Source organism: Bos indicus x Bos taurus, chromosome X, assembly GCF_003369695.1.
Source record: "Bos indicus x Bos taurus breed Angus x Brahman F1 hybrid chromosome X, Bos_hybrid_MaternalHap_v2.0, whole genome shotgun sequence".
In the NCBI taxonomy this organism is placed as follows: domain Eukaryota; kingdom Metazoa; phylum Chordata; class Mammalia; order Artiodactyla; family Bovidae; genus Bos; species Bos indicus x Bos taurus.
In genome coordinates, this window is record NC_040105.1 from 92859465 (window position 1) to 92878549 (window position 19085).

Consider the following 19085-nt stretch of genomic DNA (forward strand, 5'->3'; position numbering starts at 1 on the left):
GAGGCTTTCCCAGGATAGGTTTCATGTATGTATACATATGTGATGCCATGTACTATAGCCTACCAGGCTCTTCCATCCATGGAATTCTCCAGGCAAGAGTACTGGAGTGGGTTGCCATTTTCTTCTCCAGGGGATCTTCCCAACCCAGGGATCGAACCCAAGTCTCCCACATTGCAGGCAGATGTTTTACCATCTGAGCCACCAGGGAAGCCCATATACATACATACATACACACAAATAAAGGTAGAAGTGAGTGCCCAGACAACTTAAGTATTAAATAAATATACTATTTTCTTCTAGTTTTGTGTATCATTACTTTAATATTCCCAGATGTCAACCCAGAAGTTGATATAGCAGAAGTACCTCTTAATAACTTATCAAGTTTTTAGTTCTATAAGAGAGAGTTTACAAAGATAGTCAACCTTGCAAAGATAGTTCTGTGCATTTGTGAAATGAATGGACTAGTTTAGTCTACTTTTCCTGGCTGATTGCATTCCAATCCATCCCAGCTCTCTAATAACACTTGTCCTACTGACGAGTGGAACAGTAGCTCCTTCCCAAAGGAGAATAACAACATAACCATACTTGCATGGTATTTTCATAGCCTTCCAAGGTCCACAAAATAGTGGACTGATACCAATTACTGCCATATATTGAAATTATCAGCATTATTTGCTTAAAAGAGAATTTGTTTGCTTGTTGGGGGATTTATTAATCATAATTCTTTGACCTACTTCTGAACAGTTAAAAAAAAAAATAAAGAAAGAAAGTGAAGCTAGACTCAGAGAGGCAGAGACACAGAGTGAGAGAGAATGAGAGAGGGAGAGGAAAGGAGAGAGAGAATTCTTATATATTAGTCTTAGATGAAGTCTGGCTAGAGAAGACAGCAGCAGTATCTCTGCCAAAGAAGAGGGATTTAGCATAAACATAAATCTAGAAGTAGGACAACATATTTCATAAGAGCCAGAAGGTCTGGCCAAGGGCAAACATATACTTTTTATAAACTTTCTCTTTCTTTAATAAAAAAGCTCTATTGAAATATACCCAATTAAAGCGTACAATTAAGTGAGTTGCAGTATGTTTATAGAGTTGTGTAACCATCACCATGATCTGATTTTCATCATTCTAACAAGAAACATCATAGCCATTAGCAATCACTGCAAATTTAATTCCTCTTACCTTATTCCCTTCATAATCTGAATAAGCTACTGATCTACTTTCTCTGCTATAGATTTGTCTTTTCTCCATGATGTACTTAAATGGAATTATACATTATATAATCTTTTGTGACAAGCTTCTGTCACATACCATGTTTTCAAGGTTCATCCATGCTATAACCAGTACAACATGTATCAGTATTCCTTTTTATTGCTGAATAGTATTGCATTGTATAAATACTTCATCTTTTATTTATCTATTATAAATTCATTGTTTAAAATGTCTTTCTTCTGGTTCCAACCATCCAAGTAGGTATAAAGTGGCATCACATTATAGTTTTGATTTGCATTTCCCTCATGAATAATGTTGTTGAGCATTCAAGTGTTTATTGGCCATTTGTATATCTCCCTTGGGCTATTTATCCTTTTGTTATTGAGTTGTGTTTTTTGTATATTCTGGATACTAAACCCTTACAGATATATGATTTGGAAATATTTATTCCTGTTCCATACTTTGTCTTTTCACTCTGTTGATAGTGTCCTTTGATACATAGAAGAGTGAATTTTAATGAAACCCAATTTAGCTGTTTATTTCTTTTGTTGTTTATGCTTTTGGTGTCAAATATGAGAATCTATTACCATGAGGGTTTATTTACTTTTAATAGCTTCATAGTTTTAGCTCTTACATTTAGGTCTTTGATCCATTTCAAGTTAATTATTGTATATATGGATTAAGGTAAGACATCCAGTTCATTTTTTTATATGTAGATATTCAGTTGTCTCAGTACCATTTGATGAAGAAATTGTTGTTTCTCTATTGAATATTCTTGGCACCATGACCATAAATGTACTTTATTTATAGACATTCAGTTCTACTCCATTGATCTATATGCCTATCCTTATGTCAGTACTACACTGCTTTGATTACTATAGCTTATAATAAGTTTAGAAACTGGGTACTGTGAGTCCTCCAACGTTGTTTTTTATTTTTAAGAGCATTTTGGCCTCTTCTAATTCCATGTGAATTTTAATCAGCATTTCTGTTTGTACATATTGGGATTTTAGAGATTGCATTGAATCCATAAATCATTCTGGATGCTATTGCCTTCTTAATTGTCATTGTTACGACATTTTTAACAACAAATACAAATACTTGAGTGTTCTTGTTAACCCTGTGGCATTGTTACTTCTTTGTATTTTATCATTGTAGTCCAACATGAAGAAACAACATATATTGCAATTGCTTTGAAATCATCGATTCACCTGTATGCATGGGCACCAAAGTCCTTTGATGAAAACACTGCCATTAAAGTGAGTGGTCTCCATTTTCATTGGGCTTTCTTTTGAGAAATTGTAAACAGAACAGTATTTGGAATATAGTAGGAGAAATATAGATGCTATTCTTCTACAGTTAATGTAATTTGAATATACCATGTCAATAATTATCATTTAACCCTTTTCTAGACAATTTGCAGGTACCAAACCAAGGGAGAATGTGAGGGAAATCCCTGACCCCTCCCCTTACAGGAACTCCCTACCAGCTCCTCACTCCCAATTCCTGTAGTTAACATGAAGAACTCCTCTTCTAAAGCCACAAACACAAGCTTTGGGTGCTACCCCAATGACTTGAAGCTGAGAAAGTCCCTTTTCTCTCTTAGTGAGGGGTGGAGAGCAGAGGGAAGGTAAGGAAAGATGTGACAGTGGTAGAGTGGGGAACCCCCTGGTAGACGAATAAAGGAAAAGAAAGCCTTTGCTCTCATGACCAGGACTATAATAGGTGGGAGTGGGGAGGAAAGGGTGGCTCTATATTCCTTCCAAGCTGGATCTCTAAACACATTTCTCTCTAGAACTATTACAAGAAATGCTGGTTAGGCTTATTTGGATTGCAAGTACTGTTTCCGCCCTTATTTTGGTTTAACTGAACTTCTATGGATCAGCCTCATAAGGTAACCATTTAGTGTCCCAAACAATTAAGTCGCTGATGATTTTTAATCACATTTCATAAACTGGAGACTATTTTTATCTTTATTATCTTTTTACAGTGCTTCAGAACTCAACATAAATAAAATTATTCTGTGTTTATTCTGTATTAATAAAGACTGATTAATGAACCAGTGGTACTACATAGAATCCGGTAGCTTCTTAGAATCATCTGAAGCATTTGTTAAAAGTTTAGACCTCAGGCGAACTCCAGGCCAAATTAGGTTTGGAATGGGGCCTGGGGAATCTGTATTTTTAGCAAACATCCTAGGAGATTTTGAACTGGTTGGTCCATGGAGTTTTTCAAAGCACTGATAGGGACACATCATGATAGACCCCAGTAAGGTATTCATGAAATACAATCATATCTTAGGTTAGGATCTGTTTACATATTATATTTTATAGACTAAAACATCACATGTGTACAATATAGATGGGGTAATGTTTATGGCTGCTCCTCAAATGTCTGAAAGTGAAAGTCGCTCAGTTGTGTCCGACTCTTTGTGACCCCATGGACTATACAGTCCATGGGTTCTCCAGGCCAGACGACTGGAGTGGGTAGCCTTTCCCTTCTCCAGGGGATCTTCCCAACCCAGGGATCGAACCCAGGTCTCCCAAATTGTGGGCGGATTTCTTTACCGGCTGAGCCATTTGTACAATAAATATGTTCTTTTATAAATAGCACAGACTACTATATAGATAGTCTGGGCCTGTCCTGACACAAATCACATCCCTGATCTGATCTCCCTAAATTGGACATTGGGTCAGTTGTCAGTATTTGGATATGGGTTTGTTCCTGGGTGTCTGCTGATTGGTCAGAGCTGCCTGGTATGGAGCTGGGAAGCAAAGAAGGTAAGTACCAACAGTCTGTCTGGCCTGATATACAGTTCCTTGTCTAAATCCTCACTCCAGTTCTTGAATCCCACCACATGAGTTCAGTATGGTGAAACCTGTGATGCCCAGTCCTCTACTGTGACCTGAACTTGGCAATGTATCCTGTTTGGCTTTTTGTTTCCTTGGACTAGGAACCATAATAGCCTAGAGTACACCCAGTCTATGGTAGGTTAACATGTCTGGCCTTTCTCATTCCCTACCAAGTGTGCATTGATCAATCAGCAGACTCCGAAGGAGACTACATGTCCTATGAAGCCTATATACGAATATTGGCAAAAATACAGGCAGCTGATCCAGCAAACCGGTTTAAGAGACCAGATGAGCTCCTTCATTTGCTGAAGCTCAAGGCAAGGAATTTAAATACAGCACATAGGATACAAGGCCATATAAAACTCTTATGATTTTTGAAGATTTGGCCTTTGAAGGAAAACTCAATATTTAGAACCTGAATATAATTGTTCTTGTTGAGTTAACAGATATGACAAGTTGTAATACATAGGTCTCTAAATGTATTATGTAATTTTAAAAATCATTCTGGGTTCTATACACCTGTTAAGCAAACGGGCGGGAGAATTTTCACCTTAGACAGAATGTCATTTTTGGCCTTTTGGCCATATTTGGTTTTATACCTACAGGTGTTTCCAACACTTGGTCATAAGCCAGTGACAGTTGACCTGGCTATTGGTTCTGAAAAAAGACTAAAGATTTTCTTCAGCTCAGCAGATGGATATCACATCATTGATGCAGAATCTGAGGTTATGTCTGATGTGACCCTGCCAAATAACGTAAGATCCCTGGAAATTATTGTGTAACATAATTTGAGTATTTCCAACTGTGAAACTCTTAAAAGGTTTAAAAATACGAGTAACAATATCTATATTAGAACTGAGACCTAAAAGGTAAGTATTGAGTGCCAGAAGGTAGTAATGGATAAACAAAAGTCACTGATGGTTTCTTAGTCCAGAGTGCTAAGTCCGTTCTGCAGATAGACTTTGTCTGGCACAGTGATGTTTTGTATTTGTTTTTAAATGAACCACCTCATGCGAAGAGTTGACTCATTGGAAAAGACTCTGATGCTGGGAGGGATTGGGGTAGGAGGAAAAGGGGATGACAGAGGATGAGATGGCTGGATGGCATCACTGACTCGATGGACATGAGTTTGGGTGAACTCCGGGAGTTGGTGATGGACAGGGAGGCCTGGCGTGCTGCGATTCGTGGGGTAGCAAAGAGTCGGACACGACTGAGCGACTGAACTGAACTGAATCCCTAGTTTACACTTAAAATCTGGATTTCTATTGAAAAACCAATGATCCAACATTACTATCTGGCCATAATCAACTGGAACCAATTGGTACCTGCCCACTTTTGGATGGAACATATGCTATGCATTCTCTATCCATCCATGTTTATGTATTTATAATAACTGGCCCTCTTAGGCATATGAGTTTATAACCCTTGCTTTTAGTTCTCTGCATCTCATTATGCATTATTATGTATATGCCCTTTCTTTATCCAGATTTTAGTAAACTATGATATATAGCAAGTTATCATAAAGTATTCTCTTATAGTATACTTTATACTTAGAATTTCTGATCAAGGATTCAACACTTTAAAAGCTAATGCATATCAACTCTCAACTCTTAAATAATTATAAACATGAAAATATGGCACAGCATCTAAAATATGAATAGTTGTAAAAATACTACACACATCATTTATATAAAGAGCTCAAACATAACATAATACCTCACACACTCACACACACAATATACATATAATGGTAGAAATGACATTTTTTTCCTATTGAAAATTATATTAAAAAGGAAGAGATGAATCAACAAATCTTTTTAAATTCCCCATTTTGTCAAACACTAAAGTTTTAGCAGTTTAGTGTTATACAAAAGTCCAGGAGAAAACTTTTTTGTACTTCTGAATCACTTTTGCACAGTTTTTGCAATCACACATTGCACAGTTTTCAGAGTTATCTCGTATATCTCTGACAGATTACACAGAACAGTTGTCAGATCATTAATGGAGGCTGTTTTTTCAAGTTTTGGTCAGATTTAACAATCCAATTAGATGGTCATTCTGTTGTCACCTATGATTATATAAAAATCACAATTTATAATGTCAAAAACACTGAACCGAGCCCCAGACAAAGCCACTTAAATATGAGTTCAGGTAAGTTTTAGTATAAATATTATAGTATTCTTCACTTGGAAGGTCTTCCATCACTTCCTGCATCTTATTTTTTTTACATCACATCATGCGTTATTGAAAACCTCAGTATTGATCCAAGTTAATACTTATTGGAAAAGTCATTCAGGAAGATTGAATTCTGTGTTCAACTTGACTACTAAGCAAGAAGAATTACTTTCTTTTCGAGCAATCTGTTAATTATTATGGAAACAATGAGAGAAGAGGATTTTTTTTTCATCATTTTCTGGCCTAATTAGGATACCTTAAGTGAATTCAAAAATAGAATTTTTAGCTAAATGCCCTAGTGTCTTGACCCATTAAAAGAGAAAGGACTCTAATATAAGGGAGGAGAGAGTGTCTTCTGAAACAGGATGTACTAAAAATAATTTTTCCAACAGTGCTAGATTACAAAAGCTATAAAGCTACAAGGGAGCTATGTGTGCTAAAAGAATATCTGATTACTTCAGGAATCATCTGAGAAGCAAGAGAATTACCTCTGATGCTTTCTGATTTACAGCAGCTCAGCTCTATTCTAAACAAAGTTTTTGAGACAATCTTTTTTCTTGCAATTTCTTTTTCTCTCTTCCTTCATCTCTTTTCTGATTCAGTTGCTCATGCGAGTGCCCAGGGAACGCATTAAAATTGCTTTTGGCCTCTGGATCCCCATTTTAGTTTTAAGAATTGTTGTTGCTGAGACTGAGGCATGGCCACAAGCACTTGGCCTGAGTGCGCTGGGTTTGGCAAGTATAGTTTCTGACATTTTTTCCCTTAAATTGCTAAATTGGAGACATGATAAGAGGAATTGATTGTTCATTTTTAAGGGAAATATGATTAACGTGACAATATCTATAGTTTGGGCGTTTTGTCACATTGTTTTGTGCATCATGAAATTTAGAAATTCTTAGATATTTCTTAATATTTCATCACCTAGTACCTCTCTGAATTGAAGATATTTTAAGATTATGTAAATTGGATAATAAATTCTATAATTTTTTTGAAGGGAGGATGACTGTTACATTTCAAGCAGTGAAGAATATTATAAGGCTGTTCCTTCTAAATATTTAAGCTCAAGCTATTTTAGAGTTAATTTTCTATTTCTGATTTGAATGAATTGGATGATAACCAGTGATTTTGTATTTGTTAATTGGTTCATTCCTTACTAAATTTAGTATTCATTAATGTGCTAAAATGAATCTGAAATCAAACAAGTGATGTTTCTTCTATCATTATACATCATACTTAGTGAAATTTCAACAAATTTCTCTGTTAGAAATATATTCTGCTTTTTACATATATAATTTTTCTCCTAAAAATATAGGAGAATATTAAACAATAACAACCTTATGACATAGGGAAAGCTCTTCTCAAGTGTTGGATAGCATGCTGTTTAGTGCTAAAACAGAAATTTCTCTCCTCTCTGTACTTTGAACCCCTCTTTGGTCTTTATTGTTCATCCAAGCTGCTTCTATTAAAGTAGTAGTGATAAAATGTTGGACATATAAATCCTTATGGAACATAATTCTAGCCCCTGGAAATCATTATACCACAGAATATCATCATTTTACCTGATTCCTTGGGAATTGGCGTGATGCTCACCTTCAATGCTGAATCCCTTTCCGTGGAAGCAAATGAACAACTCTTCAAGAATATCCTTGATGTGTGGAAAGACATACCATCCTCCGTAGGTATGTGGAAAATTTTTCTCCTTTCATATGATCCCAGAAAAGCTTCTATTTCCTAAAGTGTCACTTTTTCTCAAGGCATCTAGGGTTAATTTGGGGTACTGCATATTTACTCCCTTGTAAGATAATGTATATGTTTTTCTTATGCTTAATGATTTCACAAGGCTACCACAAAGAGGCTGATTTTGGCTGTCTTAGTAGTTCATTTTCAATAAGCATGCAATTAAAATAAGAAAGTGATTATTTTCTATAATAATCTATCATTTTATTTTAACTCCTTTTGCTTGCAGATTTTACACAGATGTTGAAAATGCTTCATTCCATAACATTGATTTGGGGTTTTTACCTTTATCTTAAGAGAGTGCCAACTAATATAAGAGAGGAGCCAAATATTTCCATTTTGTACAGTCAATAGTGTTCTGTTTAGCCAGTAATATTCCTGTGAAGAATCAAATACAAACTGCTTTTGTGACTCATTGGTTGTCACTAAGATTTCATCATCCTTCATTTACAAAACAGATAAATATGACTGACTGAAATGCTCTTAGATACTACCCAGATGGCAACACAAAGAAAACTGCCTTTTCATCTTCATTAGACCAGGGAAAAATTTTTTTTTCTTCCTGACCAGCACAGGACTACCAATCTGGGAAATCTGAATAACTTGAATCTCTCGTACATGTCTCTGAGGCTTGATGACTACAGAGGTAATTCTAAATAGGAAACAGAATAATGCCTATAAACAGCAAAAATACTAGAGTAGAATGATTTTGTTGAAATGTTCCTGGAAGGAGGATAAGTTTAATGAAGCAAATAAAGGAAAAGGGAGAAGAAGAGGGGGAGAGAGATAGATGGAAGAAGGAAGGAAGGAAGGAAAGAAAAGAAGAAGACAGAAAGATAAGAGAGAGAGAGAAATGTAGTTTATCAATAAAAAGTTAGAAGCTTCTGAAATCTCTATAAAATGGCTAAATGTGGTCCACATGTGACTTTAAGGACCAGTTTGAGAGAGCGTTTTTAATGGACATTTTTTCACTATGGATGATGGCACATTGCATTGCATCTGCAGAGTCCTTTCTTTTTGCATACATAGTGTTAAGGAATGTCCTGAAAACATCCAATTCCTTCAAAAGGTAAGAACTCACAGAGGGTTTAAAACCATTTTGTGAAAAGAAGTAAATGCTTACAATATAATTGACAGATCTGGGGCAAAATAAACTGAAAATAATGCCTTGTTCTAACTTTTACAGTGGTTGTGATCAATTTATTAATCAGAAATTAGAATAAGGAAATTTAGCTCAAATGTGAAATGTAACCCCTATATTTATGTCAGTAAACAATGATAGGAATCAAAAAGATCTTAAAAAGTCATCTGCTACAGTTCTTATCCTTAGGCAAGACAACTTCCAACCTAAAACAGAGCTATTTTAAGTAACTAAAATTGAAAAGTACCTCTCTATATGTAAAATAAATTAGAGCACTATGAGAAGATATTTTGGTCTGTGTATTAAGGGTAATTTGAGAGCATGTAAAGATTGCTTTATAACTCTAATATTAAGGAAATCAATTGCTCTCTTTTTTTGTCTAAACATAACTTCTTTTTTAATTTAAAACTAACCCAGATCCAGATTTCCCCAATCTAAATTTTACATTTTCCTTTAGATATAATGAATGTTCTCACTAATAAGATCATTGCTTTGGATTTTTAAACAAATATATAGAGATGCAGCAATCATAGGAAGCATCATTAAGCATTCCCAACTAAATCATTGGATTCTATCTCATATACAAACTAGCTCAGTAGCTAGGTTAAGTGGCAAATTAATGTGCTTTAGAATCAAGGTAGAAATTATTTAATGCCATATGAACTGGGTACTTGGACTCAGCAAGTAGACTGTGCATGAAGTTTATAAATTTTGCTGTATGCAGTTGTTGAAAAAAATACTGCTCACTATGTCAGAAAATACCTTACAGTGTTAGCTGATTATATGGCTATTTACATAACTAGGTTTTCTGTTTTAAAGCAGTTGTCATAATCTTAATTGTCACTGAATAATATAAAGCAGGACCCAAAAGTTTTAATCTTAATAAAAATTTCCTAAGCAAGAGAAAGGCTTAACAGTGTCAAATTAGCTTTAGTTCTGTTTATAACATGGTACTTAATTGAATTACATTAGAGTTGCTAACGGAGAAGGCAATGGCACCCCACTCCAGCGCTCTTGCCTGGAAAATCCCGTGGACGGAGGAGCCCAGTAGGCTGCAGTCCATGGGGTCGCTCAGAGTCGGACAGGACTGAGCTACTTCACTTTCACTTTTCATCTTCATGCATTGGAGAAGGAAATGGCAACCCACTCCAGTATTCTTGCCTGGAGAATTCCAGGGATGGCAGAGCCTGGTGGGCTGCCGTCTATGGGGTCGCACAGAGTCGGACATGACTGAAGTGACTTAGCAGTAGTAGCAGCAGCAGCAGAGTTGCTAAAGTCATTCTTTTAGCAAGTCATTTTTTAACAGTTTTAATTTTGATGAGTTAGGTTTCCATGTATGTCACTTAAGCACAAGTACAAACCCATACAGGATATTGTACCCCAACTAGATTATAAAATAATGACTGTGAGTAGATTTGATTTTCTACAAAGGGGTTAACATTAACCTTCAGCTTTTTCTGTGGTGTTGGAGAATGTAAATACAAAAATTAACTTAGATCTAGTTATTCACTATGGTGAATAGTTGATCACAATGATGAGAGTACATAGCTAGCTTGAACATTCTGTTGAGCAGCATAATGGCCAAACTACTGACTTAGACGGAGGAAAATAAGAATGTATTCATCCAAACTGTAGTAATGTCCCTCTTAATAATCAAACATTAGCTGTAGTTATAATTTTCCATCACTGGCAGAAATATTTTGTGTTTTTCTGATTTTTAAATTTTTATTGTAGCTTTTGAGTGTTCACAGAGAACCACAGGGTGGGGCCAAAAGGCCATGGAAGTCCGCTCTTCGCAGTCAAGGGTTCTGGAAAGTGAACTGAAGCGCAGATCAATTAAGAAGCTGAGATTTCTGTGTACCCGAGGTGACAAGGTATAGTTTACATACCCCAGTTAGAGCAAAAGTAAAGCAAGCAATGCAAATTAACTGAGGAAATTTATATTGTTTTCTTTCTGGCTATAAGTATATTTATGTTAATTTCCCAAATTGACATATTAATAATATAATAAAAATAAATTTGCAATTTGCATTAGAAACATTGATTTGGTAAATGATGAAATTTGGTTTCAAGAGAAATCAGTTTCAAAAATGTAAAAATTCTAATGGTGTTCAAAGCAAAACTAGCCTCTATTTGTTACAAATTCCATTATTGTCTGTGATGCGTAGTTCTTTTCACATTCATATTAATATGACATTTTGAAAGATAATGCTTGAGTAGATCTGCCTTTTATAGTTTTCAACATAATCCAATAACAGAAGAAGGAAAAAGTTAATTATGTTTGTTGAACACCTAATCATATAGTAGAGTTTGTGCTAAATACTTAAGAGGCTATCACACTTAATCTTCGTAAGTGGACATTATCATGTCCACTTTACAGAAAAGAAAAAGGAAATCAATATTTGGCAATTATTTGTGTAATGTGATCAATTTTAACCAATTCAGATAGTTTATATGGAAAAAATGAATTGTATGATATCAGAACAGTCCCTACATGTTGTGACAAATAATAGCATGAAAAAATAATTCTAATAAGACTAGGAAGCATTCACATTTGTAAGAAATTTCAGAGGATTTGAATTATCAGAACCCACAGGGTAAAGCACTGGGCATCAATAAAAGGTACTGGTTTACAGTATAAAGAGAGAGAATGGCAAGAACCAATGATTGAGATCAGGTACATCTAGGATGCAGTCCCAGATCTAACTACATGTGAGAACCTGGAAGTTTGACTTGTTTTTCTGAACCTTAGTTTTTTTCATCTCAAAAATGGGAATATTAATAACTTGGAACAATTCTGTAAATTATCAATAATGTATATATAATAAGCATCTCGTAGGTCGACAGCCTGGCACATAAAAGGTTTTAAGTCAAGGGTAGCTAGTGTTGTTTTCATCATTACGTCACACACCTTCCTAAGTATATCCATTGTGGAGGTTGAAAACCTTGGTCCTAACAAGAATACTTCTGTTTGCTATTTATATTCTTGTACTGTCCTAATTTTCTTTATGGCACAGACCATATTTGCACAACATGTTCCTCTCTAAGTCAATTGGTTTAGCTGATAATATCAATCTATTCATGTCAGTCTATTACACTGAAATAGAAAATTGTACCCAGTAGAAAATTTCAGTGGCCACTTAAGCACCAGCGACAGTGTGAACTGCATCTAAATAATATGATATTTTCCATATATTAAAAGTAAAAAGAAAGCTAACTTAAGTAAAAGTAGATTTTTTTAAATTGTTAATGAAACCAATCAAGAAATTTAGCAGATAAATGTCACCTACAAAAACTTAATTTTATTTAAACTATATGAAGTACAGTCATATAGAATATGGTAAAAAGTACTTTTTAAATTATAATTTTGGCTCCATACTCATTTGAATTTGTATATTTTAATCTAAGGAAATCTCTTTTTGAAATTGATTGATAACAGATAAATTGAAATGATAGTTGTACCTATCAAATATCAATTTGCAGTTATTAAATATTTACTGATATTGTCTCTTTCTCTCTTTTTAAAGCTATTCTTTACCTCTATCCTGCGCAATCATCACAGCCGGGTTTACTTCATGACCCTTGGAAAACTTGAAGAGCTCCAAAGCAATTATGGTGTTTAAAAGTTTCCAATGATTTATTATACTGATTATAAGCATCATAAATATACAATCTGCATTTTTAAATTTTCTGAGATTAAATGAGCATTCACTTTTACTTGTAGGGAAAAATTAAATCAGATACTTTACTTTTAATGTAGCACAGAATAGTTTTAATGATAAATGCAGCTTTATATATAAAATTAACTATAGCAAGCTCTATGTACTCCAATGGTGTACAATATCTTTTGCACAAACTTTGTAACTTTTGTTACTGTGAATTCAAACATTACTCTTTGGACAGTTTGGACAGTATCTATATTCGGAATTTTACAACATGGAGTTAAGAAACCTGTAATGCGTTAGATTCCAAACAGCTTTCAAAAGAGTTGCCCCTGAATGAGGGTTTTTTTTTTCCCCCCAGAAAAAAATCAAAATAGCAACAAACCATATACAGATTTGCCAAGTCCTAGAAAGAACCGAATGTTAGATTATGAAATGAAAATAATAAGGACTAGGTATAAACCAGACCTAAGGCTGAACAACCTGCATGCCTGGAGAAAATACAGTGATAAAGGGTGAAAGGCCCCCCTTTTCCCTCATTGCTCCATGACAGTTAAGCCCACGGTTAGAGACCAGTTATGTTCTTTTCATCCCATGTTAAGCTGGTTTTCTCTTGATAAGGAGAAAGGAAGAAAGCCTAAAATAGTTGATTTTCCTCAGAAACCCCAAAAATGTGCAATAACTATAAGAACCACCAAATAATACACTTGCAAGCCTGATTACAGGACTGAACTCCTATACATATGTACTGTAGAATAAGTTGTATTTTTTAATACTTTAAAGTAGGCGTCAAGTTCTGTCCCAAAGACAGATTGGTTGATTTATCAAAATTCTTATATGGCCAACAATGTGACTATCAGACAGCTTTGAGTATTTTCCTGATCCCAGATTAAACTGTAGGAAAACTTCCCTCCAGTTATTAAGCAAAAATAAGAAAATAAAACAACAAAAATTTTTGACCGCTAATACTTGTGTTTTTCATGGTTCTATTTCTGTAAAATCAGAAATTAATCTAAAAGTGATAAGTTCATATGTAGGGACTTAATGTAATAGGTTAAAAGGAAAGATTTGGAAAAAAATACAACTTTATCAAATACCTAGGTCGCAAATTTATAGCAGTGAAAAAAATCATGCTAGTCCATCACCCCTATATATTATAGACGCCATAGATAGGTGGCATTTGGTCGCCTATGGTAATTGCTACCTGGTGAAAAGCATCATTTCTCCATATCCATCCTCAATACCATGGTTAGTTCTGGGGCAATAAAGAAGCAACAGAACTACCACAAAGTATACCTCACTATAATTCCTCTAGTTCTACTTCTAAAATCTGAAGACAGTGCTAGTGGGATAATAATTTTCAAACTACCTGGTTAACCAAAATACAAAAGCAGCTAACTATATGTGATTTCATAATAGCACACTATTTCTTGGTACCTAGGTGCCAGGAATGATGATTTGGATTTTCCTAATAACTTTTATCAAGAATGTAGTAGCTCAATAATGAGAATTTAGGAGAACCTGAATCCATGAATTAAAGATAAATGTGATTCGCATTTGTTACTGTGACACAATAATGTGATCTTAAAACTGGCTTATCCTTGAGTGTTTACAACTCAAATAACTTTTTAAATGCAGTAGTTTAAAGAGAAAACAAACTTTTATGTCAAATTATTTCCTTAGAATTAGTCTTCCTTTTTAATTTGTACACCAAAAAGGCCATGGGGAACTTTGTGCAAGTACCTCATCGCTGAGCAGATGGAGCTTGCTATGTTTGAATTTCAGAAAATTCTCTCATTTAAGTAGTGTGTAGAATCAAGTCTTTTAAAAATTCATTTTTTTCTTCATAATATTTACTCAGTTAAGGTTCAAAAATAAGTTTTATCTTAAATCATATTTTTAACACAGTAAGACAGTAAACTATTTTAGGAAGTCAACTCCCATTGTGCTCTGTGGCTGTCATTCTAGCAAATATACACAGTAGTGAACTGCATCTACAGAGGTGTCCCAAAGTAAATAAGCAAGAGAGATTGCAAATGTGTAATTGAGCGTTAAATGATAAGGTGCTAAGAGGAAAGGAAGCTAGGCACATACTAAGGGAGATTAGATGTTGGATAGCCAACTTAGGAAGGACTGAAAATATTTAGTCATTTGTTGGTAATGAATATTTCCAATTTAGATGTTTAATCCATCTGGAATTTTTACATCCTTTGCCAGCTGAAACAAGAAAATGAAGGAGCAATTACATTTCATAGTCAGTGCACAGTAAAGAAAAAATTGTAACTACACCTCACCTTGTAGCAGCAGCACCTGGAAGCCCTGACTCATCACAGAAGCATTGACAGGGATTCCTGGAAAGCCAAATTCCCAAGTCCTGTGAGTTGAAGCATGAAAGTTCTGGCAGCTTGTGAGTAGCATTGGGACAGAGTACAGTTTATTTTAGTGTACTTTAGTTTTTACTCCAAAGCCCTTGTCCAAAATAGAAGAAATCATTGTAAACTAGAAATGTGATATATGCAAAGAGCTGACAAGAAAAGTTCAGTATGATTAGGTCTTTTGAAGTAAGGTTAAGCGCCTCAGGAAACAGAAAGGATAATCGTTAAGATAGTAGATTAGGCAAAGCACAAATCATACATGCATACACACAAGCACACACACAAACCATTTGAATGCATAAATTTTAATATTTTAGTGCTACCAGTTTCTAGATAATTAATCAGTAAGTGTTTTCTGCCAGGACTTACTTAACTGAGACACTATCAATTAAACTAGGAATCATGCCACATGAATTCAATGGGATCTTTTAAGTACTCTTCAGTTCTTTTCAAAACTGTACCTATTTAAATCGATTTGTATTCAATATGTGCTCTAATTTTAAATTTTATAGAAATAATCTTTGAGACTGCTAATTGTTTCATCAGAAAACCTGCAATGAATCATTGTTCAATCTCTAAAAAATTTTAAACGTACTGATTGATGTCATTGGATCTTTTAAGTACTCTTAAGTTCTTTTCAAAACTGTGCATATAAAATCAATTTGTATGCAATCTGTGCTCTAATTTTAAAATTTATTGAAATAATCTTTGAGACTGCTAATTGTTTATTCAGAAAAATTGCAATGAATCATTGTTCAATCTCTAAAAATAAAAAATTTTAAATGTATTGATTGATGTCATTATTTGAACTATACTCATCTAATACTTCAGAATTACGACTCATTGAAGGATTATTCATTTCCTTAAAGTATGTAATAATGCACTGATTAGAAGGTGTTAGGGGTTCTACCTATTGTTCCATTAGGAATTCTAGTGAAGGAGGGGTATATTAATTGAACCAAAATCTTTATGGGTTGTGCAGTAGTGGAATTAAAAACTAATAACATGGAAGCAACCTAGATGTCCATCAGCAGATGAATGGATAAGAAAGCTGTGGTACATATACACAATGGAGTATTACTCAGCCATTAAAAAGAAGACATTTGAATCAGTTCTAATGAGGTAGATGAAACTGGAGCCTATTATACAGAGTGAAGTAAGCCGGAAAGAAAAACACCAATACCGTATACTAATGCATATACATGGAATTTATAAAGATGGTAACGACAACCCTGTACGCGAGACAGCAAAAGAGACACAGATGTATAGAACAGTCTTTTGGACTCTGTGGGAGAGGGAGGGGGAGGATGATTTGGAGAATGGCATTAAAACATGTACAATATCATATAAGAAACGAATCGCCAGTCCAGGTTCGATGCAGGATACAGGAAGCTTGGGGCTGGTGCACTGGGATGACCCAGAGGGATGGTATGGGGAGGAGGTGGGAGGGGGGTTCAGGATGGGGAACACGTGTACACCCGTGGCGGATGCATGTTGATGTATGGCAAAACCAATACAATATTGTAAAGTAATAAATAATAATAATAATAAAATTTAAAAAAAAAACTAATAACACATTTCCTCTAAATGTGTAGAATTTTACACAGACTCATGGGGTATGAGCAAGGGTAAAACCTGAGCAAGTTTTAATGCTGACTTCCTTCTCATCCCAAAGAGTAAAAACTGTATCCAAAGAGAGTAGTAAATATTTATAGATCAGGGCTTCCCTGGTGGTTCAGTGGTTAAGAATCTGCCTTGCCACAGAGCAACTGAGCCCATGGGCCACAACTACTGAGCCAGCGCTATAGAGCCTGAGAGCCGCGTCTACTGAGCCATGTACCTAGAGCTAGAGCCCATGCTCTGTAACAAGAGAAGCCACCACAGTGAGAAGCCCAAGCACCACAACTACATAAAGCCTGTGCACAGTAACAAAGATCCACCACAGTCAAAAAATAAGTATTTTTAAAAATATTTATAGTTTATTGATATCCAAGAAAAGGTTTAGTGTGGAGTGGTGGTAGAAAATGGAAGATAGAGCAAACATGAAAGATTTGAGTCCTTCAGCTGGGATCAGAAGAGGAACAGCACTTCTCTCAACAGATCACAAAAGCATTAGAGGAATGGTTCCATGAAGATGCTATTGTCTCAGAACATTTTGGAGAGGTATTCATCAGACTTAACTGTGAGTGCCAGTTGGTATGGTTCTAATTTGTCAAGTATGGCCAGACATTCTGGAGTTGTGTTACCTGTACACGGCATACTTGCACAGGCTTTTATAGGCTAAATTTAAAGTACTTCATTATAATCAAATTGACTCATTCAGCTTGATACATAGGTCCCACAGACTTCTACTACTTTAAAAGACACTGTTATGAGCCAAGGAGTAATAATATCAACACAGATTGGAATTAGAATGGTCAGGGTAACACCCCAAGACTGAAAAATGGCATTATCCTGGGAACCCTTTACCAAAGGAGAGCATATGGTAGGTCATGAATAGAAATCGTGGTTAGTAACTTTATCATTCTCAAAGGGAGCAGTGGGTTTACAGACTCCAACACTGCAAATCTATTAATCTTTTTCCAATATAATAACACTTTTTTCCTTATAGGTCCTATAACCTTCACCTAAGGATATTCAGGTTGGCTACTTTTTAATAAACAGCTAATATAATAAAGACCAAACATGTTTCAAAAATATTGTAAATATCACATTTTATGTTATTAATAACCATGTCAACTGATATAAAAAGAATAGTTCCTAAGGGAATAAAATGGATTATATATGGATTTATCTTTTCAGAAGCTAGTACACAGCCTACTTTGTAGATAAATTTAAAATCAGGTTCAAGATTAACTTTTTCTTATGTTGCCATCCCATATGTCCAAGTGGCTCATTTGGTACTTATACTCAATAAAAATAATAGTTGAAAAATGAGTTTTTTTTTTTTTTTTTTTGCTTTGTATTTAGTACTATTAAATTTACAACAGCCTAAAATTAAGACTGACAAATTCAATTCTTTCATCAAAGTACCATCTGGGTTCTGGGGACCAAAGGGTAATGACCTTTGGGGTAATTTCACATGACTTTACCCTATAAACCTGAAGTGAAACAAAGGATAGATCAAAATAAAATTAAAATAGTGTCTTTTAAAGTTTTGTTTACCTTTAAAAGCAACACATAATGGACCACTATGCCCCATTAGTAATTACCCAAGGATCATGAGAAATGACAAAGGTCATTTAGTAAAACAGCACAAAAAACAAGTCATCTAACTGTTTTGTACAAACACTTGGTTTGAATGTGATTCTTTTTTCACAAGAACAACTCAATGTTGCAAGCGTCCTGAGACATATTTAAGGATCACCAAAGTATGTCAATATACTTTTGATCCCAAAATTTTAAATTATGTTCCCATAAACCAATATACCAAATTCTAGGCAATCCCCAAAGGTACTTTTTTAGATGATGAAAGAATGTGTCCGATTTGCTCAGTTCAGTTCAGTTCAGTCTCTCAGTCATGTCTAACTCTTTGCAACCTCATGAACTGCAGCACACCAGGCTTCCCTGTCCATCACCAACTCCCAGAGTTCACCCAAACCCATGTCCATTGAGTCAGTGATGCCATCCGACCATCTCGTCCTCTGTCGTCCCCTTCTCCTTCTGCCCTCAATCTTTCCCAGCATCAGGGTCTTTTCCTATGAGTCAACTCTTGGCATGAGGTGGCCAAAGTACTGGAGTTTCAGCTAAACATCAGTCCTTCCAATGAACACCCAGAACTGATCTCCTATAGGATGGACTGGTTGGATCTCCTTGCAGTCCCAAGGGACTCTCAAGAGTCTTCTCCAACACCATGGTTCAAAAGGATCAATTCTTCTGCACTCAGCTTTGTTCACAGTCCAACACTCACATCCATACATGACCACTGGAAAAA

At 35.1% G+C, this 19085-nt stretch overlaps 1 protein-coding gene across 2 annotated transcripts in view; it reads left to right on the forward strand.

The window, feature by feature from the left end:
* Positions 1-15544, forward strand: part of NRK (Nik related kinase) — a 128354-nt gene extending 112810 nt beyond the window's left edge. Inside the window, exons 24-29 of one of the 2 annotated variants that reach the window (XM_027533152.1) lie at positions 2368-2468; positions 4235-4378; positions 4667-4816; positions 7780-7915; positions 10849-10988; positions 12642-15544. In XM_027533152.1, the coding sequence (XP_027388953.1) occupies positions 2368-2468; positions 4235-4378; positions 4667-4816; positions 7780-7915; positions 10849-10988; positions 12642-12737 (767 nt within the window). In that variant the 3' untranslated portion in view covers positions 12738-15544. The remainder of the gene's footprint in view (positions 1-2367; positions 2469-4234; positions 4379-4666; positions 4817-7779; positions 7916-10848; positions 10989-12641) is intronic. The other variant, XM_027533153.1, reaches the window with a different exon arrangement.
* Positions 15545-19085: the final 3541 nt, after the last annotated feature.